Source organism: Sebastes fasciatus, chromosome 17 (assembly GCF_043250625.1).
Source record: "Sebastes fasciatus isolate fSebFas1 chromosome 17, fSebFas1.pri, whole genome shotgun sequence".
Taxonomy (NCBI): domain Eukaryota; kingdom Metazoa; phylum Chordata; class Actinopteri; order Perciformes; family Sebastidae; genus Sebastes; species Sebastes fasciatus.
Window position 1 is genome coordinate 14,203,525 of NC_133811.1, and position 23,703 is coordinate 14,227,227.

At 42.6% G+C, this 23,703-nt stretch overlaps 2 protein-coding genes across 3 annotated transcripts in view; both read left to right on the forward strand.

Moving 5' to 3' along the window:
* Positions 1-17,603, forward strand: part of dnah3 (dynein axonemal heavy chain 3) — a 29,675-nt gene extending 12,072 nt beyond the window's left edge. The window contains exons 26-62 of one of the 2 annotated variants that reach the window (XM_074613711.1): positions 47-157; positions 482-596; positions 687-885; positions 1,048-1,156; positions 1,261-1,374; positions 2,858-3,034; positions 3,172-3,263; positions 3,363-3,582; positions 3,689-3,823; positions 3,913-4,024; positions 4,182-4,423; positions 4,611-4,711; positions 4,848-4,953; positions 5,347-5,476; positions 5,566-5,799; positions 5,887-5,990; positions 6,065-6,359; positions 6,464-6,643; positions 6,731-6,854; positions 6,952-7,108; positions 7,195-7,338; positions 7,610-8,276; positions 8,360-8,525; positions 8,650-8,866; positions 9,677-9,859; positions 10,025-10,223; positions 10,331-10,844; positions 11,538-13,165; positions 14,176-14,401; positions 14,482-14,726; positions 14,899-15,015; positions 15,466-15,623; positions 15,903-16,070; positions 16,203-16,345; positions 16,439-16,643; positions 16,915-17,052; positions 17,158-17,603. In XM_074613711.1, coding sequence (XP_074469812.1) covers positions 47-157; positions 482-596; positions 687-885; positions 1,048-1,156; positions 1,261-1,374; positions 2,858-3,034; positions 3,172-3,263; positions 3,363-3,582; positions 3,689-3,823; positions 3,913-4,024; positions 4,182-4,423; positions 4,611-4,711; positions 4,848-4,953; positions 5,347-5,476; positions 5,566-5,799; positions 5,887-5,990; positions 6,065-6,359; positions 6,464-6,643; positions 6,731-6,854; positions 6,952-7,108; positions 7,195-7,338; positions 7,610-8,276; positions 8,360-8,525; positions 8,650-8,866; positions 9,677-9,859; positions 10,025-10,223; positions 10,331-10,844; positions 11,538-13,165; positions 14,176-14,401; positions 14,482-14,726; positions 14,899-15,015; positions 15,466-15,623; positions 15,903-16,070; positions 16,203-16,345; positions 16,439-16,643; positions 16,915-17,052; positions 17,158-17,511 — 8,529 coding nt within the window. In that variant the 3' untranslated portion in view covers positions 17,512-17,603. Of the gene's footprint in view, positions 1-46; positions 158-481; positions 597-686; positions 886-1,047; positions 1,157-1,260; positions 1,375-2,857; positions 3,035-3,171; positions 3,264-3,362; positions 3,583-3,688; positions 3,824-3,912; positions 4,025-4,181; positions 4,424-4,610; positions 4,712-4,847; positions 4,954-5,346; positions 5,477-5,565; positions 5,800-5,886; positions 5,991-6,064; positions 6,360-6,463; positions 6,644-6,730; positions 6,855-6,951; positions 7,109-7,194; positions 7,339-7,609; positions 8,277-8,359; positions 8,526-8,649; positions 8,867-9,676; positions 9,860-10,024; positions 10,224-10,330; positions 10,845-11,537; positions 13,166-14,175; positions 14,402-14,481; positions 14,727-14,898; positions 15,016-15,465; positions 15,624-15,902; positions 16,071-16,202; positions 16,346-16,438; positions 16,644-16,914; positions 17,089-17,157 lie in introns of those variants that run through there. The other variant, XM_074613710.1, reaches the window with a different exon arrangement.
* A 3,818-nt stretch (positions 17,604-21,421) lies between these two features.
* LOC141753935 (inactive phospholipase C-like protein 2) overlaps positions 21,422-23,703 on the forward strand; it is a 33,677-nt gene continuing 31,395 nt past the window's right edge. The window contains exon 1 of the mRNA XM_074612621.1: positions 21,422-21,938. Within this exon, the coding sequence (XP_074468722.1) occupies positions 21,699-21,938 (240 nt within the window). The 5' untranslated portion in view covers positions 21,422-21,698. The remainder of the gene's footprint in view (positions 21,939-23,703) is intronic.

The following is a 23,703-nucleotide window of genomic DNA, read 5'->3' on the forward strand; positions in this document are numbered from 1 at the left end:
AAAACCTCATCTCTACTGTGTAATATTTTATCTTTTTTTGCTGTAGTTGCCCAGGAAGAAGTGGGTGTTGCAGTGGCCTGGCCAAGTTGTCATTTGTGCCTCCTCCATCGTTTGGACTACTGAAGTATCTGAAGCCATCCTGACCAACACACTGCCTGTCAGTACATCCACTGCTAGCTTTCACATAGAAAGACAACTCCTGTGCCTGGGTTAGCTCAGTTGGTAGAGCGGGCGTCCATGTATCAAGGCTTGGTCCTGACCGCGGCAGACCGGGTTCGAATCCGACCTGTGGCCCTTTCTGCATCCACTCTCTCTCTCCCCCCTTTCAAGACTCTATCCACTGTCCTGTCATAAAAATGGAAAATGCCCCCAAAAAAATAACTTTAAAAAAAAAAAAAGAAAGACAACTCCTAAGCCCAAAAGTTACATAATTATTACACCGTAGTCTAACCTGTGGACTGATTTTCCATTCCACCTAAAGGCCTATGTGGAGAAAAGCAATGCTCAGATTGCTGACATTGTGGAGCTGGTGCGTGGGAAGCTGTCCGGAGGGGCAAGGATGACCCTCGGTGCTCTTACTGTTATAGATGTTCATGGTAATATAGCTGTTCCTTTAAAGCGATAAAATATGCTCTCGTGATTAAATTTAGCTTGCGGGAAATCTCACACTTTCTTTCTTCTGCTAGCTCGAGATGTTGTGGCAAAACTGGCAGAGGACCGCGTCTCCTCACTGAATGACTTTGCGTGGATTTCTCAGCTGCGTTACTTCTGGGAGGATGGAGAAGTGATGCTGCGCATGATCACCACCTGCTTGAAATATGGTTATGAATATCTGGGCAACTCCCCCCGTCTTGTCATTACACCGCTAACTGATCGCTGCTACAGGTAACTTACAGTCTGTTTGACTCCTTGTCCTTGGCTATGGATGGAGAGCTGCAAAATACAATGTCATAGTAAAAATTTGATTCTAACTTCTAAATTCAGATGTCAAAGGATGTGAAGTTCTTTCATTGTATCATTGGGTCAAATGACTTTGTGTTCCACCAGAACTCTAATGGGGGCATTGAAGTTGAACTTGGGGGGAGCTCCTGAGGGTCCTGCAGGAACCGGCAAGACTGAGACCACAAAAGATCTGGCAAAAGCTTTGGCTAAACAGGTACACAGGTACACGCAGATCAGTAAAACACTGATCTGCATTTTATTTGTGTTTTTCTTTTCTTATTACTGACATAAAAAAAATCTTATCTTATCTTATCTTAGTGTGTGGTGTTCAACTGCTCCGATGGTCTGGACTACAAGGCCATGAGTAAGTTCTTCAAAGGACTGGCTCAGGCTGGAGCTTGGGCCTGCTTTGATGAGTTCAATCGTATTGAGGTAAGCACAATTATTGTTATACTGGTCAAATCTGTTAAATCAAACGACCCAAATACCCTACAGTATCTGCTTTAACCCTAAGAGACCCAGTTAGACCCTTTTTTGTATTTTGTAGGGGAGTAGAGGGGGTATTTAGGGGGAGATAACAGGTCAGCAGTACACTGTATGTCACATAGAAGTGGTGTACATCATCTGAAAGCTGGGAACCTGAAGATTAATTTGAGGTGCTGCTCAGCACTGTGTGTCAAGTTGTTCTAGTCATTAATCAGAAATAAACATGAATTAATGAATTAATTACAATAAATTGTGAAAGTGTATAAGGGCTTAGAACATAATGATAAAAGTATATGATGACCATGCCCATGTCTCACAAGTTGTTGCAGCAATTTTTGGGGTTGTTAACATTTGTTACACAGATTTGGTGCTAAATTTAACAATTTTTTAACAAGTCAAGAATTGATAAAATACACCGTTTTAGAATAGGTGGCAATAATACATTTATGCTGCATGCAAAAAGAACTGCATCGTTTTTTCCCCCAAACTGCATGTGATTATCATAAAGTGGGCATGTCTGTAAAGGGGAGACTTGTGGGTATCCATAGAACTCTTTTCCATTCACATACCTTGAGGTCAGAGGTCAAAGGACCCCTGTGAAAATAGCCAGGCCAGTTTATCCGCGCCAAAATCTAGCCTAACTTTGGAGCATTATTTAGCCTCCTTCCCGACAAGCTAACATGAATGAAATCTGTTTTCCTCCAAAACAGAAACCTAGCTAAATTTAGATCATTTGCCACTCAGCAGGATACAGAGGCGCTGCTTTTGCTTTTATGTCAAGTTGATTGGATTATTTTAATACAAAAGTGTCTTAACAAAGAGGATAATTGACAGATTGCAACACATACAAAACTCTGCTGCTAGAGTTTTCTTTTAAAAATTAAATGGCAGAATGTAACTCCAGTCTTGTCTGCATTGTACTGGCTCCATTTTTATTACAGAGTCAAATACAAGCACCTTTTTATATATTATAGTATCCATTATTTCATCCTCTTCTGCAAAAATGTAACATGTAAGAAGTGTGCACCTTCATTTGCAAAATATGATTTACATGTACACAGAAGGTTTTATTTTCAACCATGGCAGAAAAAACACATGGATTACCTGTTTTGTATCCAAGCAATAAGATGGCAAACACACGTGCACTTATGTTGTTGTTTCAGTGTTGTTTGTTGTTTGAATGCAAAGAAAAGCTACTTTACAGCTTACAGCTCCCATTTGAGGAGAATATTTTGCCTACAACATGTAAGTTTGCGAGTGAATTACAATCCAGTTCAATATGGCACATTCACATCTTAAAATTCATACATAAATAGAGATGATGCTGCCGCTGATGAATATTATATATTGTTATTTCTCAGTCACAATGCATTCCAATGCTTGTGTCTACTGAAGCATAATGCATAATGTGTTTGTGTGTGTGTCACAGGTGGAGGTGCTCTCTGTGGTGGCTCAGCAGATCCTCTGCATTCAACAGGCCATAGCCAAGAATCTGAAGACCTTCATGTTTGAGGGGACAGAGCTGTTACTCAACCCAACCTGCGCTGTGTTCATCACCATGAACCCTGGTTACGCCGGCAGGGCTGAGCTCCCCGACAACCTAAAGGTACATCACTGTAGCACTGTAGCGTCGTCTTAAACATCACCCAAACGAGCAGAGTCTGATGATGAAGAAGAAAAGGGGAAAAGTGTAAAGTATACTTGAGAGAATAAGATGCTGGAACTGTCAATCTTGTCTTGTAGGCTCTTTTCCGTACAGTGGCTATGATGGTGCCAGACTACGGTCTCATTGGAGAAATCTCATTATACTCCATGGGTTTCATTGAATCTCGCAGGTATGTGTGACAAACATTTTTTAGTAAGTATATTTTTCCTGGGCTAGTCTTAGCTCCCGGTTGGCTCGTTCACTAAGCCTCATACATCTCAAATTCCAGTCTGGCCCAGAAGATCGTGGCCACCTACCGCTTGTGCTCCGAGCAGCTGTCCTCCCAACACCACTATGACTACGGCATGCGAGCTGTGAAGTCTGTGCTGACTGCAGCGGGGAATCTGAAGCTGAAGTACCCCGAGGAGAACGAGAGCGTGTTGCTGCTCAGGGCGCTGATGGACGTCAACATGGCCAAGTTTCTAGCACAGGATGTGCCTCTGTTTCGGGTGACAGACTTTGCTCCAAATCCAATTATAATTGCTAGTGTTTTGTTTTTCTTTGTGTGCACCAATTGCTAATTAATCAGTTGAATTCTCCCTCTGCTGCCCACAGGGTATCATCTCTGATTTATTCCCTGGCGTGGTCCTTCCAAAACCAGACTACGATCTCCTACTCAAGGCTCTTAATGACAACATCGCTAAGCTCAACCTCCAGTCTGTCCCATGGTTCATTGGCAAAATTATCCAGGTACCAAGAATGACTAATGCTTAAGACCCATAAAAGTTGTTTTTGTTTTTAAACGTCAACCACATTTGTTGATTTGTGATTATGTATAGGTGTATGAGATGATGCTGGTACGCCATGGCTTCATGATAGTAGGAGACTCTCTCGCAGGAAAGACTTCTGCATATAAAGTTCTTGCTGCTGCCCTTGGAGACCTTTATGAAGGTAAGTATTTCAATTCATAATTATGTTCTAGGTGTCACCATGTTTTTTTTAATCATGAATTGGCCCCTAACAAGCCATTAGCAAAGATAGGATTTTTTTTTCAGCTTTGAATTGAATTTTGAATTTCAGTTTATTCTCTCTCCTTCCACTTTTTCAGCCAAGCTGATGGAGGAGTTTGCAGTGAATTACTGCATCATCAACCCCAAGGCCATCACCATGGGCCAGCTGTATGGCAACTTTGATCCAGTCAGCCATGAGTGGTCTGATGGCGTGCTGGCCGTTTCCTACAGGGATCAGGCGATCTCCACCTCAGAAGATCGACAGTGGATCATCTTTGATGGGCCCGTTGATGCTGTCTGGATTGAGAACATGAATACTGTGCTGGATGACAACAAGAAGGTACTGGCCACTTTGATGCTTTCCTTGCTGTAGTTCTTTTCTTACTGCTGCTGTTGAATGCTGATTGTTCAGGCTTTCCTTTCATTGAAACATTTTGATCCACAACTGCTGGCCAGATTTAATGACATTTGGTGTGGACAGCCTTTAAACAAGACACCTCTGTCTTGTTCACTCTATTCTCTGCTAGCTTTGTCTGATGAGTGGTGAGATCATCCAGATGAGTAGCAAGATGAGTCTGATCTTTGAACCTGCTGACCTGGAGCAAGCCTCTCCGGCTACCGTCAGTAGGTAAGCAACACAGACAGAAGCTGCACCAGCAGCTGTAGTGCATAAATACTGTATATATAGAAAGCACAGGTTTTTAAAGTTTAGTAAAAAAAAAGTTACTGTATTGTGGTTTTTGAATGTAACCATCTGCCTGAAGGTGCGGTATGATCTACATGGAACCTCAGCAGCTGGGCTGGTCTCCTCTCAGAGATTCCTACATGAACACACTGCCTGAAAGCCTGAGCACCGAACACAGAGAACTGGTGAGATTACTTAATTGGCTCATTGATAGCCAGTTTTTGTTACTTAAATATCTAATTGTGCCTATTTTGACTGATATTGCATACTACATATTGATACTTTTCACTGAAAAACATATTCAAATGATTATGGTGTTATTTTTGCAGGGATCTGTACTAAACAAAGATGTTTTTTTAAGTCTCTAGAATATGATGTGTAGATCAGGACATCTCTGCTGCATGACAATATTTAATTTAAAATGGTATTTTGACACACACGCCTTTAACAAATATTGCGATTTTAACAAACACTGCGATTTGAAAATTTCCGTAGGCCATGTTGCGATTTCGATATAATTACTTTTATATGTCATATGATGTGTCTTATACCTGCTTCTTTGACCTTTTGTCCCACAGATAGTGGACCTGTTTGATTGGCTAGTTCAGCCCTGTCTGGACTTTATAGACAGGGAGTGTCGCTTTCTGGTTCAAACGTCTCCCATCCACTTGGCCCACAGTCTAATGAAGTTGTACACCTGCCTGATGGGTCAGTAAGAATGACATTTAAATGATCATTTATACATATATTTATTTTTGTCAGTGTGTGTATGTCTTAACACTCCTGTCTACACCCAGATGAAATTTCTGCATCAGGAGCCGATGGCACCGAGATGTCCAGCCAGCAGATAACCTTGTGGCTGCAGGGTCTGTTCCTATTTGCGGTTGTATGGACTGTGGGTGGGACCATCACTGGGGACAGTCGAAAGAAGTTTGATTACTTCTACCGCAATCTGATCATGGGCATGGACGATGAGCACCCTCGGCCTAAGAGTGTCCAACTCAAAAAGAACAACATCTTCCCTGAGAGAGGTCACACAATTGATTTAGTTACTACACCAATTAAAAACCTGCCTTTTTAACATTAGTAGTGCATGATGTTTACTTATTGTTTTGCAGGCACTGTCTATGACTACTACTTTCATAAGGATGGACAAGGACAGTGGAATATATGGACTGATTCAATCACAGAGGAGGAAAACGTCATTCCAGCTGCAGCCAATGTGAGTGTGTTTATGCCACAGAGGTTACCACTGTGAATGTCCATGTTCGCTGAAACTCTGCTTATCCTTACAAGGTGTCAGACCTCATCATCCCAACCATGGAGACGGCACGTCAGCTTTTTTTCCTGCGTACTTACCTGGCACATGAAATACCCATGCTGTTTGTTGGGCCCACTGGCACTGGCAAATCTGTCATCAACAAAAGCTTCTTGGTAAAGCTGCCTAAAAAGAAGTACACACCAAACTGCATCAACTTCTCAGCCCGAACCTCAGCGAATCAGACCCAAGACATCATCATGGCCAAGCTGGACCGAAGAAGGAAGGGCGTGTTTGGACCTCCTGTGGGAATGAAGTGTATCATCTATGTTGGTAAAGATGGATGCACATAAAGTTGGGCTAAAAGTGGATCAGTGAGTATTTGATAGTCATTTTTCACATACGGATTGATTGTTATTGTTATCTCTTCTACATAGATGATCTGAACATGCCGGCTAAGGAAATCTACGGCGCCCAACCCCCAATCGAGCTGTTAAGGCAGTGGATTGACCATCATCACTGGTATGACAAGAAGGACACCTCCAGACTAAACATAGTGGACATGCTGTTTATGTCTGCAATGGGGCCTCCTGGTGGTGGGAAAAATGACATTACAGGTATTTTAAATAATTATTTATATGAGATACTAGTAATTCGATTATAGAAAGCAGCAGATGAAATTGACAAAATGTTTGAAATCCTAGGACGCTTCACCCGCCACTTGAATATCATCTCAATTGATTCCTTTGATGATGAAACGCTAACCAAGATATTCAGCTCCATTACTGACTGGCACTTCAGCAAGGGCTTCGAGCCCACTTTCTACAGGTAACTTGTCAAATATGTATTAGAATATCAAACAGTGGTGGAGTTATATAAATTATCTTTGTCAGAAAGACGTACTGTATTTTGTCTTATGTCCAAGGCTAGGCAAGATCATGGTCCAGGCCACCATGGCAGTCTATAAGGACGCCATGGACTGCTTCCTCCCCACCCCGTCGAAGTCCCACTACATCTTCAACCTGCGGGACTTTGCTCGGGTGATACGGGGTGTGCTCCTGGCTCCACAAACACACATGCAGGTAAGAGTGCAGACAATAGTGAAAGGTCTAAGTTAATTGTTCTGAATTGATGTGTCTTCTTCGTGTATGTTGGCGTGTTATGTCAGGAGGGAGACAAACTGATCCGCCTGTGGATCCATGAGGTCTACCGTGTTTTCTATGACCGACTCATTGACAACGAAGACAAGGAGACATTCTTTGGCATCGTCAAAGAGAGAACCTCAAACTTCTTTAAGCAGAGTGTGGAAAAGGTACATATTTGATTATTGCACACACGCAGTCTCAAGGCCAATCCTCACTGAAAGCGTTTTTGTCTCACGGAGCAGATTCTCTTCCATTTTATTAAATGTATCAATCCTCACTGACTTTGTGACACACATCTGATGGATCGTGTTTAGTGAAGTTTAATCTGCATAGATCTGAGAGAAGCTGCTGCTTTGTATAGTGTAGTGTGTTTTGGTGGTGTAGATTACAAACTGTAGCTTCTGTATTTAATTCTAAATCTCTCCTATTGTTGTCTAGCTCCTGAGCCATCTTAGCCCAGATGGCAAGGTAGCGGACGAGAACATCCGCAGCTTGTTCTTCGGTGACTACGCCAAGCCTAATTCTGATGTCAAGGCCTACGATGAAATCACAGACCTGTGTGCCTTACAAGAAGTGATGGAGTTCTATCTGGGCGAGTACAACAACTGCAGCAAGGCACCAATGTCCCTTGTAATGTTCAAATTTGCCATCGAGCACATCTCCCGCATCTGCCGTGTGCTGAAACAAGACAACGGCCACCTTCTGCTCGTCGGCATTGGCGGTTCAGGGCGTCAGAGCACCACTAAGCTGGGCACCTTCATCAATGATTACGTCCTGTTCCAGATTGAGTTGACCAAGAGCTACAGCTTGTCAGACTGGCGTGAAGACCTGAAGCGGATTATGCTTAAAGCAGGCATCGAGGGAAAGAGCCTGGTGTTCCTGTTCAATGACAGTCAAATTAAAAATGAGGCCATGTTGGAGGACATCAACATGCTGCTTAACACCGGTGATGTGCCTAACATCTTTCCTGCCGATGAACGTGCTGACATCTTAGAGAAAGTGCAGGGAATTGCCCGGCTTGAGGGCAAAAAGATCGATGCAACTCCGCTCTCACTGTACAACTTCTTCATTGACCGTGTGAAGTCTAACCTTCACATTGTGCTAGGTAGGCACCTTAACTTTTCCTTTTTCTTTTCTTTTTTTTGTTTGAAGTTTTAGTAAGTAACTGGGAATTATTGTATTCAACAGCCATGAGTCCTGTCGGTGATGCATTTAGGAACCGTCTCAGGATGTTCCCCTCCCTTATCAACTGCTGCACCATTGACTGGTTCCACGCGTGGCCAAATGATGCCCTGGAGATGGTGGCCCACAAATTTTTAGAGGATGTGGAAATGGACAGTGATATCAGACTAGAGTAAGGACATAAAAAGGATGCCAAAAAGTAGTACTCGTTTCAGCTGCTTAACAGTGACATGGACTCAATTTGCATCTGGAACTGTGTAGTGTGCCCACATTTTGTGTTTTTTCTGTGATCTTAGGGTGGTGGAGATGTGCAAGACCTTCCAGACATGTGTCGGAGAGATGTCTTTAAGGTATTTCTCCAGACTGAGGAGATACAATTATGTCACGCCCACCTCCTACCTTGAACTCATCCTCACCTTCAAGACTCTGCTCAACGCCAAGAGGAATGAAGTGGATACGGCGATGAACCGCTACATCATTGGGCTCCAGAAACTGGAGTTTGCTGCGTCTCAGGTGATGCACCCTGTCAAGCAATATTACCTTAAATGTTACCTCTGACCAGATGAATAATATTGACACATCATACTAGATGCCAACAGATAGTGGATTTTTAATGGCCAAATGATAGTTTGGAGCAGTGAAAAAGCTCATAGCCGATCAATTGGCCGATATCTTCTTTACTTCTGCAGCAGCCTGTTCGGCTACTTTTGCATACACTGTTTTTCATAAATCAGTGTTTTGTCACGCTGAATTTAATAATTTGTAATAGAATATCCTGAAGGGTGCTATAGGTGGATTACATCATTGGAAAATGTTCTATTTATTTGCAATGGACGATGCTCTGTTCTGTGGCTTACAGTATGACTGGCCAGGACGTCTCGTACATTGTTAAATGCTACAAAAACCAAACCATTAATGTTCGTCCTTGAGTGTGTGATTTCATTTCATGAATGGATGGTTATGTGGCTGGATTATTTGGAAGAGAGAACAACAAATTGGTACAAGTTAAAATAACGGTGAATGATTTATTTTCCTCCCTGTCTGCCTGTCTTGTATCTGGGGCAAAGAGATGATAGTGTTGCGTTATATATTCAAGAGAGAACATTTTTTCTCCCCCTCTCCCTTGTCTTTGGGTATGGAGCCTCCATTCAAAACGGTGATGTACAGTATATCCCCACGTGACTGGTGGTGTTTGTGCAGCCATCGGCCACTATCAGAGCCCAGCTCCGCCGATAACGATAGTTTGTAAAAATGCCCCATCGGCGCCGATTAATCGGTTCGGCTGTTTATTCTGTCTACCTCTACATCATACTATGTCCACAGGTGTCAGTGATGCAGGGGGAGCTGACAGCCTTGCAGCCGGAGCTCATCCGGACCTCAGCTGAAACAGATGAGATGATGTTTAAGATAGAGGGGGAAACTGTGGTGGTAGACGCTAAGAAAGAACTTGTGTCTGCTGATGAGAAAGTGGCTAATGATGCAGCAGCTGCAGCCCAAGCCATTAAGGTATACATGTATTTCAGGAGCACATTTTACCAGCGCAAAAATGTATATATAATTTATGTAGTGTTTGGATATTTTTTTCTAAAATATATCTGCCAATTGTTTACAAGTGCAGTATTTTGGTTTGCATCCAGTTACATATTTAGACACGGATTGTTTTTCTTTCAGGATGAGTGTGAGGGAGACTTGGCAGAAGCAATGCCCGCATTGGAGGCTGCCCTGTCAGCCTTGGACACATTAAAACCTTCAGACATTACAGTAGTGAAGTCTATGCAGAACCCACCAGGTCTAGTCAAACTAGTCATGGAGTCCATCTGTATCATGAAAGGCATCAAACCTGAGAGAAAACCTGATCCTAGTGGCTCAGGTAAGATCACAGCTTTGCAAGAATTGAATAATCAATGGTTTATATTGTACTTTCGAAAAAAATAAAATATCAAAACATCATTACTATTTCAAATAAATATGTTGCAGGTAAGATGATTGAGGACTTCTGGGGCCCCTCGAAGAAGCTCCTTGGAGACCTGAAGTTTTTGGACAGCCTCAAAGCATACGACAAAGACAACATTCCCGCCCCGTACATCAAGAAAATCAGAGACAAGTTTGTCGACAACCCCGAGTTCCAGCCCTCCATCATTAAAAACGTCTCCTCGGCTTGTGAGGGTCTCTGTAAATGGGTGCGAGCGATGGAAGTGTACGAGCGTATTGCCAAAGTGGTCGCCCCTAAGAAGGAAAGACTGAAGCTGGCCGAGGACGAGCTGGCCGTACAGATGGCAATGTTGACGGTGAAAAGAGCCGAGCTGAAAAAAGTGGTGGACAGACTGCAGAGCCTGAATGACGACTTGGCGGCCATGATGAACAAGAAGGAGGACCTGGAGGCCAACATTGATTTGTGTTCTCAGAAGCTGATCAGGGCAGAGAAGCTGATTGGGGGACTGGGTGGGGAGAAGGACAGGTGGACAGAGGCTGCAAGGCAACTAGGGATTAGGTATATCAAAATATACATATATTGTTTGTTTATTTGTTTATTTATTTTGCACAAATTAAGACTACACAAACATAACAAAAAAATAAATAATATACAGTGCAGGAAGAGGCAAAAAAACGCTGGACTTATTTCAAGCCTCCACCTAGAGACAAGATTAATATACAGAAATAATATGACTACATAATAGTGATGACAAACAATTAGAACAAGATATATAATAATGACAATAACAATAAATGTATAAAAAAACACAAGAAATGTTAATGTATGTTTGTGTTTGTGAGGGGGATATTGGTTTAACATTGACTACATTGACTTCTGGGCAATAGTAATCATACATAACACTATGAGTGGAAAAAAAATCAGATAAATTGACAACACGAGGAAAAGCAATTACAAAACAGCAGTTAAATGACCCTTTAGGCATCTGACAGTTTTCTCAGTTTTTTGATAGATGTGAAAAGCTACTTCATAATTTGGTACCCTTAAATCTAATCGAAAATGTACCTCTACTAGTGAGACATTTGCTCATGAATATTCCCACCAGAAAGCATCTTATAAATAGAAACTATTTAAGAAATATTGATGTCATAAATATATGTATATTAATACTGTATATAAATCCTCACAATTAGTCATGATGTGTGATGCTCCTGAAGTTTGATATTAATCAGATATATTTTCTTTCTGCAGATACTCCAACCTGACAGGTGACATACTCCTCTCCTCGGGAACTGTATCTTACCTCGGGGCTTTTACAGTAGACTACCGTATAGAGTGCCAGGAGCAGTGGCATATCCTGTGCCAGGAGAAGAAAATCCCCTGCTCTGAGGACTTAACCCTCAGCAACACTCTGAGTAACCAGGTTTCCATCAGGGCGTGGCAGATTGCTGGACTGCCAGTGGACTCCTTCTCCACAGACAATGGTATCATTGTGTTTAACTCCCGTCGGTGGCCTCTAATGATTGACCCTCAAGGTCAAGCCAACAAGTGGATCAAGAACATGGAGAAGGCGAATAAACTCGCTGTAATCAAACTGTCTGATGGAAACTACCTGAGAACCTTAGAGAACTGCATCCAGTTTGGAACCCCGGTTCTTTTGGAGAATGTCGGAGAGGAACTTGATCCGGTACTTGAACCTGTGTTGCTGAAGCAGACCTTCAAACAGCAGGGTGTGGAGTACATGAAGATAGGGGAGAATATAGTGGAATATTCTAAAGACTTTTTGTTCTATATGACCACTGGACTGAGGAACCCTCACTACCTCCCAGAGGTGGCTGTCAAAGTCTGTCTGCTGAACTTCATGATCACGCCACAAGGCCTGCAGGACCAGCTTTTAGGGCTTGTAGCAGCCAAAGAGAAACCTGAGCTGGAGGAGAAGAAGAACCAGCTCATTCTGGAGAGCGCCGCCAACAACAGGCAGCTGAAGGAAATTGAGGATAAGATCTTACAAGTGCTCTCCTCCTCTGAGGGCAACATCCTGGAGGATGAGACCGCCATTGAGATCTTGTCATCCTCCAAAATCCTCTCTGAGGAGATCTCAGAGAAGCAAAAAATTGCCAGTGTCACCGAGAAAGAGATCGATGACACTCGCATGGGTTACCGTCCTGTAGCTGAGCACTCCTCTATTTTGTTTTTCTGCATCTCAGAGTTGGCCAACATCGAGCCGATGTACCAGTACTCCCTGACTTGGTTCATCAATCTCTACCTGTATTCCATCGCCCAGAGCCAGAAGAGCGATGATGTGGCGGAGAGGATCAGCAACATTGTCGAGCACTTTACCTTCAGCATCTACAATAATGTGTGCCGCTCGCTTTTTGAGAAGGATAAGCTGCTTTTCTCTCTGCTGCTCACTGTAGGCATCATGCAGGGTAAAGGACAGGTTGACGACCAAGCCTGGCGCTTCCTTCTAACAGGTGGCATTGCTTTGGATAACCCTTACCCTAACCCTGCTCCAGAGTGGCTGTCTGACAAATCTTGGTCTGAAATCGTCAGGGCGTCCAAGCTTCCGAACCTTGAGGATTTCTTTGAACATGTCCAAGACAACGTTTCAAAATGGAAGGATCTCTACGATTCAGGAAAGCCCCATAAGGACCAGTTACCTCACCGGTGGAGTAAGCTGGTGGGGATGGACAGAATGGTAGTAATCAGGTGCTTCAGGCCAGATAAATTGGTTCCAGCAGTGCAGGATTTCATAGTGGACAACATGGGACCGGCTTACATTGAACCGCCCACCTTTGACCTGGTAGGGAGTTACAAAGACTCCAACTGCTGCTCTCCTCTCATCTTTGTGTTGTCGCCAGGATCTGATCCAACTGCAGGTGATTAATCAAAGTCTTGTGACCTTTCTACATTTTAACACACAATAACACCCCAAACCATCTAGTCAAACTGTAATCCTCTGAGACCGACTTCACTGTCTTTTCTTTAGAGCTATAGTGAAGGTACTGGTAACTAAAAAACCTAAGGAATTGGTACCAACCATGTCATGTTAGCTTGTCGGGAAGGATGCTAAATAATGCTCTAAAAAGTGAGGCTAAATTTTGGCGAGGAAAAACTAGCATGACCATGCAGTTTTTTGAATGCAGTATAAATGTGTTATTTTTCGCCTAATCTAAAAACGGTGTTTTTGAATATTTCTGCACACTGTGGTCCCTAAACAGTCTTTGAATTAAATAAATTGGGTATCACTGTAAAGCTGAGACTCCTGTGGATCCAATGAGCCCAACTGTATTCATGTGTGATGATGTTAGTCCCCATAGACATTTCATTATAGTGAGACCATTTTTTAAAATTTGACCTCACTGTATAAAATGACCTGTGGTGACCTCTAGGATAATCACAACCTCATGAAACTTTACAGTCACAAACTAGAGACCTAGGGCATTCAGAGGATGGATGGCTTTCCTTGGTAGATTGACAACAAGGGGGTTTCTGAGCAGTTTCCAGAACGGAAGTGCTCGCCATCTAGTCGCCGAAAAATGCAATTCTTGTAGAAATCTCCAAATGTCAAAATTTTTTGATACCAAATCACAGCATGGCTTTTTCTATGGTGTTCCTCAAGGTCTTGGTGTCTTAATGTGGTATTTTGGAGGGATTTCTTATATATTTTTTAGAAATTTTCAATCGGTAAAAAATTGTTAAATTGTAGCACCAAATCTGTGTAACAAATACAACAATACAACAAAAATTGCTGCAACTTACGGAGAAAACGGATCTAAGTGGGTCTCTCTTAGGGTTAGATACAGGAGGAAATTTGGTTCAGAAGTGACTTGTGGTTTTATGTTTGAATGCCAAAAGTCTTTAATAGAGTGATGAATTGTTTCTTCAGGTCTGCTGAAGTTTGCTGAAGACCTAGAAATGGGGGGCAGTAAGACCCAAACCATTTCTCTCGGACAGGGACAAGGACCCATCGCAGCTCAGATGATAGACAAAGCCATCGAAGAGGGCACCTGGGTGGTCCTGCAGAACTGCCACCTGGCCACCAGCTGGATGCCTGCTCTGGAAAGGATCTGTGAGGAAACCATCACCCCAGAGAACACACACCCCAACTTCAGGTAACAGACTCTCACACAGTGAGTTTAACTGTTCTTGCATGAAGAAGACGCTAAAAGCAAGTATCTATTCTTCTCCCCAGGTTGTGGTTAACCAGTTATCCATCAGACAAGTTCCCAGTCAGTATCCTGCAGAATGGGCTGAAGATGACTAATGAGCCTCCCAAAGGAATAAAAGCCAACCTGTTGCGCTCCTACCTGAGTGACCCCATCTCTGACCCCGCCTTCTTTGGCAGCTCCCAGAAACAGGTCATCTGGCAGAAGTTCCTGTTTGGCCTCACCTTCTTCCACGCTCTAGTACAGGAGAGGAGGAACTTTGGGCCTCTGGGTGAGAAATATAAACCGTCATCTACTGTTTGAAATGCCTTTTTGTTACACTGGATCATTTTAATGAAAGGTTTTCATTTTGATATTTGAAACGTTTTTGTAATAATGTTTTATTGTTGCATTATTCTGATTATATGTAAAACAATCCTGTTGCTGTTGTTTGTCCATTTCAGGTTGGAATATTCCCTACGAGTTTAATGAGTCTGACCTGAGGATCAGTATGAGGCAGATCCAGATGTTCCTGGATGAGTATGATGAGGTTCCAATGGAGGCTCTCACATACCTTACAGGTGAAAATGCAATAGTTGTCAACACAGCAGGACATTAATTGTATTGCATATATAAAAATGCGTATACAGTAGCATAAGGGTGTAAGAAAATATCGATACACGAGTATTACGATATTATGTGCTGTGATATTATATCAATTCTCCAAAATACTGCATCCATTTTTAATTAACCTCTTAAAAATCCGCCATCGGGCCCGGCTGTTATTCGATCTTTTGGAGGTTGTAGCATGCTCAGTTTTAAAGCTAGTGTGAAGACACTGGCATCATATAAAACTATAAAACCTAAGGAATCCATTGGCACCAACCATGTCATACTAGCTTGTAGCAAAGGAGGTAAATAACGCTCCAAACTAATGCTAATTTTGGCGAGGAAAAACTGGTATGGCCAAAATTGCTTGGATTTCCAATCTCTGTTTTTGCTTTAATGATCTCTTTTTCTTCTCTTCTCAGGTGAGTGCAACTACGGTGGCAGGGTGACAGATGACAAGGACAGGCGTCTGCTGATGTCGCTTCTGTCCATCTTCTACAGTTGGGACCTGATGGAGCAGGAGTGCTACCACCTGTGCGAGGGAGATCTGTATTATGTCCCAGCTCATGGCCCATATCAGGTACTGTCAGAGCTCTGGTCAATTCCTAATTAATGCTACAGTGTAAGACTGTAGTATCCATCATTATCAGTCATGACCTGACATAAAGCAGCTGTCTTCGTATGTCACTATGGGCAAAGTAAATACAGGCTTGCATTTCTAATAAACACAACAGCAGCACATTTCACTGATTACCCAGAGGAGGATTAATGGGTTTCTGGAATGAAATCAATTACTTTAATTTAATCATCCTGTCTGATAAAGAAATCATTTTTTTTTAATTATTGTTCTTTATTCCAGACGTATGTTAACTACATTCGCAGTCTTCCAATTTGTGCCGATCCTTGCGTTTTCGGACTTCATAGCAACGCTGACATCACGAAGGATAACCAAGAGACCAATCAACTCCTGGATGGAGTTCTGTTGACTCTGCCCAGGCAGACGGGCGGCGGGGCCAAGTCTCCTCAGGTTTGCGCTGCCTGTTTGCTGAAGCACTTTCATTTTACACTCTTGGCTTACACTTATTTCCCTGAAGAAACATTACATGCAAACTTGTTTTTTTATATTCAGGCTTTGTGCTGTCGTCTGTCTGTGTTGTAGGAAGTAGTAGATGAGCTTGCAGAGGACATCCTGTCTAAGCTGCCGGCAGACTTTGACATGGAAAAGGTGTTGAATAAATACCCTGTCATGTATGCTGAGTCCATGAATACTGTTTTGAGGCAGGAAATCATCCGCTTTAACAGGTAATAACAAATATAATAAATTATAAATATTCATTTTGATCAGTTTGTGCAGGACACACAATACTTGATCACATTTGTCGCCCCTCTTAACAGACTCACTCATGTGGTGCGCGTCAGCTTGGTAAACATCTGCAAAGCTTTGAAGGGCCAGATTGTTATGTCTGCCGAACTTGAGGACGTTTTCAACAGCATGCTGGTGGGCAAGGTGCCCGCTATGTGGGCAGCCAAGTCATACCCCTCTCTCAAGCCAATGGGGAGCTACGTGTCTGATCTCTTAGCCAGGCTGCAGTTCCTACAAGTAAGAATTATGATTGTTATGGGTCACACAGTCCTCGAGCAAAGGCAACATATTAGAGTATGACTTGCAAGATGAGTGGAGCGCATACTAAGTAGTTCAAATCAAATAGCATATATGGACAGTCAGGGAAATTGTTTGAATATGCAGAATGAATATAATTTCGAATCTATTTGGATTGTAATAAAGCAACACTGGTTGTATAGAGAATGGATTACATTGTATTTTATATATACTTATACCTATGCATATGTGTGGATGTCTGTCTCGACAGGATTGGATAGATAACGGCCCATCTACAGTCTTCTGGCTCTCTGGCTTCTACTTCACCCAGTCATTTCTCACTGGAGTGGCTCAGAATTTTGCCAGGAAGTACACCATCCCCATAGACTACATTGGCTTTGAATATGAGGCATGTAATAATTTTTGCTAACCTTTCTGATTGTTTTCAGTCATATTCAATCATAACAATTGGGGATATATAGGCTGGATATTCATGCTCGGAGTTGTGTTCCAGGTAACCAAAGAGGAGAGCCATATGGATGAGAAACCAGAGGATGGGGCCTACGTTAAGGGTCTTTTCATGGAGGGGGCGCGCTGGGACAGAGAGAACATGGTCATTGGAGAGTCCCTCCCCAAGATCCTCTTTGACTCTTTGCCCATCATCAAGCTCAAACCGGGAGAAATGGCCAAGTTTCAACATGAAAACCTCTACGTTTGTCCTGTTTACAAAACCAGCGCCCGCAGAGGGACCCTGTCCACCACTGGCCACTCCACCAACTACGTCATGTCCATCGAGCTGCCCTCTGACAAGCCACAGAAACACTGGATTAACCGCGGGGTGGCATGCCTCTGCCAGCTGGATGACTAAGTATCACATGATTCAATATTTTTTCACTATTAAAACACTTTATACGCCAAAGAAAGTTTATGTTTGTATGCCAAAGTAGCACAGATGTAAACTTGAACATGTAGAGATGGTTGTAAGCACATATTGGCAACCATAACCACAATCAAATTTATTTTTTTCATAGTGGACGACAATGAAACTTTATAGTAATGTTTTGTCTTGAAGGGGACAAAGCCAGCGTGATTTATTGGGATTTGTTTTTGTATTTATCGTCAGTAGACTCCAGATTATATGTTAGATTTGGTGCATAGAAATGGCCAACACTGGTGTCTCATTTATTCTGACAATTCAGGACAATTGACTCCTCAAGTTTTAAAACAAACCTCCAAGTTCATAATATATACTAGCTGTGAGCTACATTGAAAACTGGAGATTCATTGTGCGGATGTGGAGAATGTGTATATACGTATGTATGTATTTGCGTTCAAAAACTCAAGATTTACAACGTGTTTCGTACTGATTCTAGCCAAACTAGACTAGTAGTAACCGCTGGGATCGCATAAAGATATGTATTTGCACTATGATGCACTTTACTCTGCATTTCTATTTTCTATATGGTTCTTTTCTGTCAGAATGGGTGTTGGGTTATTGCAAAGATTTAACATAAAACTTTGATAAAAACAAGTGGATGATGTCAGTATTTATATTGATTTCTCAACTCGGCAGTGTGTTCTGATGGCAAACACTAGATGGCAGCAAAGGCAAACCAGTATTCCACAGGGGTCTGAACTGGTACCCACTATGAGAATGTTTGTGCTCACTACATCCTCACTGAGATACTGTCTAGTACCATTAATATATGCATTCATGTATATTAATGCAGCCAAGCAGTGCAAGTATGGTTCTATGGGAAATGTGGTCATAATTTGTATAGACAATACCACTAAAATATCATTGTTGGGACATAGGGTTTACCAAAATATCATCACACTGATGTTTAAACATGTGTCATCTATCACACTGAAGGTTTTTTTTGTCCAGATTAAGCACTGAGAGGTTGTGTGCAAAGCAAGAGCAAAAATGATTGTGATGAGCGTGCCTCGCCATCACTCGAGGTCTGGCCGGGAGTGTGACAACGATTTTCTGTCTGACAAGCAGATTCATGACTTAATTATGAAATTCCGTACAGGATTAATGCTGTTCTCTGCACGGAGTGCCACGAATCACCACTGAGCCTTTTTTAATAATGGACCTAATTCAACCAAACTTTTGTGAAAGGAATGTGTTTATATTAACACCCCCAGTGGTATAGTTTCACATACTCAACCCTATAACTTTAGATCAAATGGTTGGTGAGTAATGCTGCCTGGGTGACGCTGTATTAATGTCAGCATTGCTTGATGCACTTTGTAGTCAGCACTCAACATAAATCATCTGACAGCTGAATTCAGCCACCGCATCAATAGCCACCCTAGATTATAGGGCATGAAATACTGCAAGATATATTTTATAAAATGCAGCTGTGGCTCCTGTGACAGATGCTATACTAACTTCAATGGTGTGTTCAGCGGTAGTGGAAGCCATACTTGTACATCTCCAGCACCTATAACTAAGGGACCCTCTGAAGACACGACCTTGGAGTTCTATCTGACTCCAGCTCCAGTTTAATCCTGTTCTCAAAACAGTGTGTCATCCTCTATCTAGTCCCTTTGGGCCTCCTTAAGCTAAATGTCCTCCAGAGGGAGCCCCCTGGAAAGCGTTAGATGATCGTTTCTCTTCAATGAAAATGAGCAAACTGAACTGCCAGGAGGAGCAAAACACAAGACATGTCTTCCAACACTTTATGAGAGTGATGCACCTCTGTTTACTCAGTATTACATTACAAAAATTCTACTTCGATGCACAGCTTTTATTAGAGTCCCTAAATTATGTTAATACTGAGCTGATAATGAAATGGAAGAACCTCCTGTCTTTTCAGATAAGGTTCCCCTAAATGATTAATAAGAGACAGTGTTTTATAATGGTGGAATTACACTGGAAATAGATGGAACATTTATCCCCATAAATCACAAAACACATTGGTTTTGCGTCAGTGAGCATTGCACTGACCTTGATTTGTGTAAGTATTGGAATAACTGTGTGTCAACATGCAAAATCATTTCGGCTATTTAGAGCGTAATATTGGTCTGGCAAAGTCACAGTGAATGTGGACACCAGTCTACCTATAGGACCTGGATGCACTGCTCTCTATTTCTTACTGAGTAATTTATTAAATTCTAGTAATTGGATTTCGGGGCAAAAAAAAAAAGTGAACTCATTCATTTCATTTGGCATTTACCCTTGAGGAAGGCATCTTGGCATCTTTCCCTGAGCAATGCGTCAGAAGAATGTCCATCTGAATCCTTGAGGAAAATCCATGACCTTGATTTCAATTGAATTTAAGAGAGGCAGTTGATGGTGCATTCTACTGTGCGTTTAGGTATGCAAGGGACTGTCTCAGAAGTTGCACACCAGAAAAGAATATTAATTTGAGTGCAAGTCTAAACTGCAAAAATACCTCGAGAATAGCTAACTCTCTCAAAACACACAGGAGGATGACACAATCATGATTTCTACTGTAAAGGATTAAAGGGTTTTAAAGGGACTGTTTGTAAGAATCCGACATTGGTTGTAACAGCGACACCTGTGGCCGTTAAGTCAACGAAAGTCAGCGTCCTGTTGCTCGCCCTCGCCCGTGTGCACGAGCTACCTGAATGTGAGCGAGCATCCGTCAAAACAGTGAGGCGACACACGTCAGCTAAAACCACAATATCACTCTATATTGCACCTGCTTGGCAGTAATGTTAGCTGACCGGACGAAGGTCTCCATGAATCACTGCTGATCCTAGTGTTGGCTTTTCCTGCTTCAGCCTCCCGACCGCGGCCGGAGGGCAAGCTGAGCGAGCGAGAACAAGCGCGCTGTGTGAGTGAAGGCAAGCAGGCAGCGCAGCAGAGTACAGCAGAGACTCCGGCCGTGGAGACCAAAGCTACGGTGTCCCCTGCGTCTTTGTGCAGATATAAATGCTGCAGCTCCTCCAGACCAACAGAGGTTTCCCGTGTCTTATGAAGTGACGGGGCTCCGCAGCGAGTAATGTTATCGTCTCCGACCGGATGCCGGTGTCTCCCTCCAGCCGCGGTCGGGAGGCTGAAGCAGGAAAAGCCAACACTAGGATCAGCATTGATTCATGGAGAGACCTTCGTCTGGTCAGCTAACATTACTGCCAAGCAGGAGAAATATAGAGTGATATTGTGGTTTTAGCTGACATGTGTCACCTCACTTTTTTTAGCGATGCTCGGACATGTCTATGTAGAGCGAGCACAAGCTCGAGCCCGACGCTGACTTCCGTTGACTTAACGGCCACATGTGTCGCTGTTAACAAGCTTTCTGAATCTTACAAACAGTCCCTTTAAGCCTGCTTTATAATACAAAAAAAACATGAAAATCGCACTTTTTTATAATATGGGACCTTTAAATGTTAAAAAAGTTGTTGTGTAAATGGTCATCTACTAAAGCACAAGCAGCCTGACTGATTTATTAACCATTACTGTAATCGAAAGTGGCACCCAAAAACACACACTTGGGTTGCTGGGAGGAACAGAGAAGCACAAAGCACCCACCCATCTGACAGACTGGTGACAGATGAAGGCTTTATTAGCCTGCTTCTGCTGCTGCTGTTGCTGGACTCATAAAGACAGTAGCTGCTGAAGACAGACAGAGAGAGAGGAGGGACAACATGCAGGAGCTGCTGATCTAAATGTAGGCTCATGGTGTAGTTGTTCCTGTAACACACAGTCAGTGTGAAGAAGAGGATTTAGATTTAGCCGGCGGCGGAGGAGGAGCAGACATGTGCATTTCCTGAACGCAAGCGCACATCCAGCCAGCGAGGAGGAGGAGATGTGTTGAGTGTTGGACGTCTAGAAGGTGTCGATCACTGCTGTCGCTCAGCTGTCTCTCCTCCTGTCAGTGTGTGTGTGTGTGTGTGTGTGTGTGCAGGAGGAAGAGAGAGAGAGAGAGAGAGAGAGAGAAGTTTCCTCTGGTCGCCTATCGTTCACTTTCACACGATGGCACGCCTGTATCCGCGTTGTGCAGCGCTGTTGCAACCTCAAGAGATCTGCTGAGAAAAACCCTAAACCCCCCAAAAAAAGTCTCACCATCCATCCATCCATCCATGGCTGAATTTGGAGAGAAGAAGACCGTCGGTAGCGCACCGGTTGCTGGCTGGAAAGCTGCGTCAGGAGGAGCCGCCGGCATGAGCCTGGAGACGCACCGAGGAGAGCCGGTGTCAAACGGGAACTGCAGCGTGTCAGACACCGTGAAGAGGGTCCAAAACGAGCCCAGCTGCGAGTCACCGACGTGGGATTCAGATTCAGCCTCCAAACCAATCCCTCGACGCAGCAGTCTGATCAAGGTAGGCCACCATATTTCCATCAGAAAAAACAGCTTTGAAATATAAAGAGGAAACACTTTCGAATAAAAATGTGCATGCAAAAACTGTTGCAAGTATAAACCTCAAACCTGAGCAATGATTCCATAGAAGATATAAAGATATGATAAAGTAAGATGTGGTTGAATTACTCACAAACACTACAAGACCCTGCATGAATGTAATGCTGGTGCCATGGGGTGTAACAAATACAATAAAGTCCCTATACTAGTTGTGCAATGCAAACTGTTGCAGGTAGACCTCAAACCTGAGCAATGATTTCCATAGAAGATATAAAGATATGATAAAGTAGGATATGGTTGAATTACACCCTAACACTACAAGCCCCTAGCATGAATGTAATGCTGATGCCATGGAGTCAAAGGTCAAAGATAAGCACAGTTCATAGTATATTTGTGTAGGTATATAGAGCCTATATTGAATACCCTTTTCCTGCCTTTTAGTAAGAGATGTTGTGAATGAGGAAATAGAGTGATTTAATATGACATTTGTGCTTTAATGTGCACTTTATAAATGATTCCTTTCTCACACACTATGAAAATTTTTTAACGTTTATATGATCATTCGTATAGCTGGATGTATGTTTGATTCTGAAAGCATTTTTTCCGTCTCTATAGGCAGAAATTCTTGTGATATTGGAAATAAATACAATAAAGTCCCTATAATAGTTGTGCATAGAGGTAACTTAACACACACACACACACACACACACAGAGAGCTCACCCCCAACATGATAATAATGATATAATCTACCTGCAACCTGAAACAAACCTAAAAAGGGGATGGTATTAACTGAGCACACTGTGACTCTGCTTCCTGTCAGCGGCCTCTCTGCCTGTGTCAAACAGCAGAATAATCAGTCACCTCATCTCCCCTCAAGTTTCAGTGCTGTTGAAGAAATTTTGATGGATGAGTAGAGGTATTTTGAGCTTGAAGATGCAACATCATAGGATGAAAGTGAGTATTAGGGCTGCCGCCTCTTACATGTAGTCGATTAGTTGACAAATCAGTCGTTTTGGTCTTCTTCTTAGTCGTTTTTTATTCTTTTTTTTATGCTGAATGACTTCCAAGAAACTTATGAGAAACAATGTAAGGTGGTCATGCACATCCAAAACCGTAGTATTGCCGGTGCTGGACTAGTAGAAGACAGCAATGAAAAACGTAGAAGGTTTTCTATCCATGGGCTCATATGTGTAGAAAGTATCACAGCCATGGGGCTTGGTGTTACTCTTATATGAGCTGTGAGGTACTTACCTATATTACTGATTGATACATGTTTGTATACGCATTTTTGCATATATTGTTGTATATATTATGTATATACTGTATGTGTTTTTCGTAATATACATGTAATATTACCTGTGATTATATGTGGGACACTTGGGTCACTGGCGGTATCGTGTGACTGTCATGTCACCAGAGCGTTTTTCAAGAAACTTATGAGCACATCTCACAAGAATTAAAGTGGTGCTTTTGTGTGATTCTTGGTGGAGAAACTCAGTTTTACAGATCTGTCGATTCTTTGGTCGTGGACAGTCCCAGTGAATATAAATGCTGCCTGCCAAACATTTAGACCCCAGACTTCCACTACTGACCTCACAGGACTCCAAACAGTATAAAAAACACTCAGAGCTCTTCAGTCATATGTGTCATATAGAGCTCAACATTGACCGCCCACGTTTTCAACGGCTCTGGTTCCAAAAGTGAATTTCCCATTCATTGATGTTTA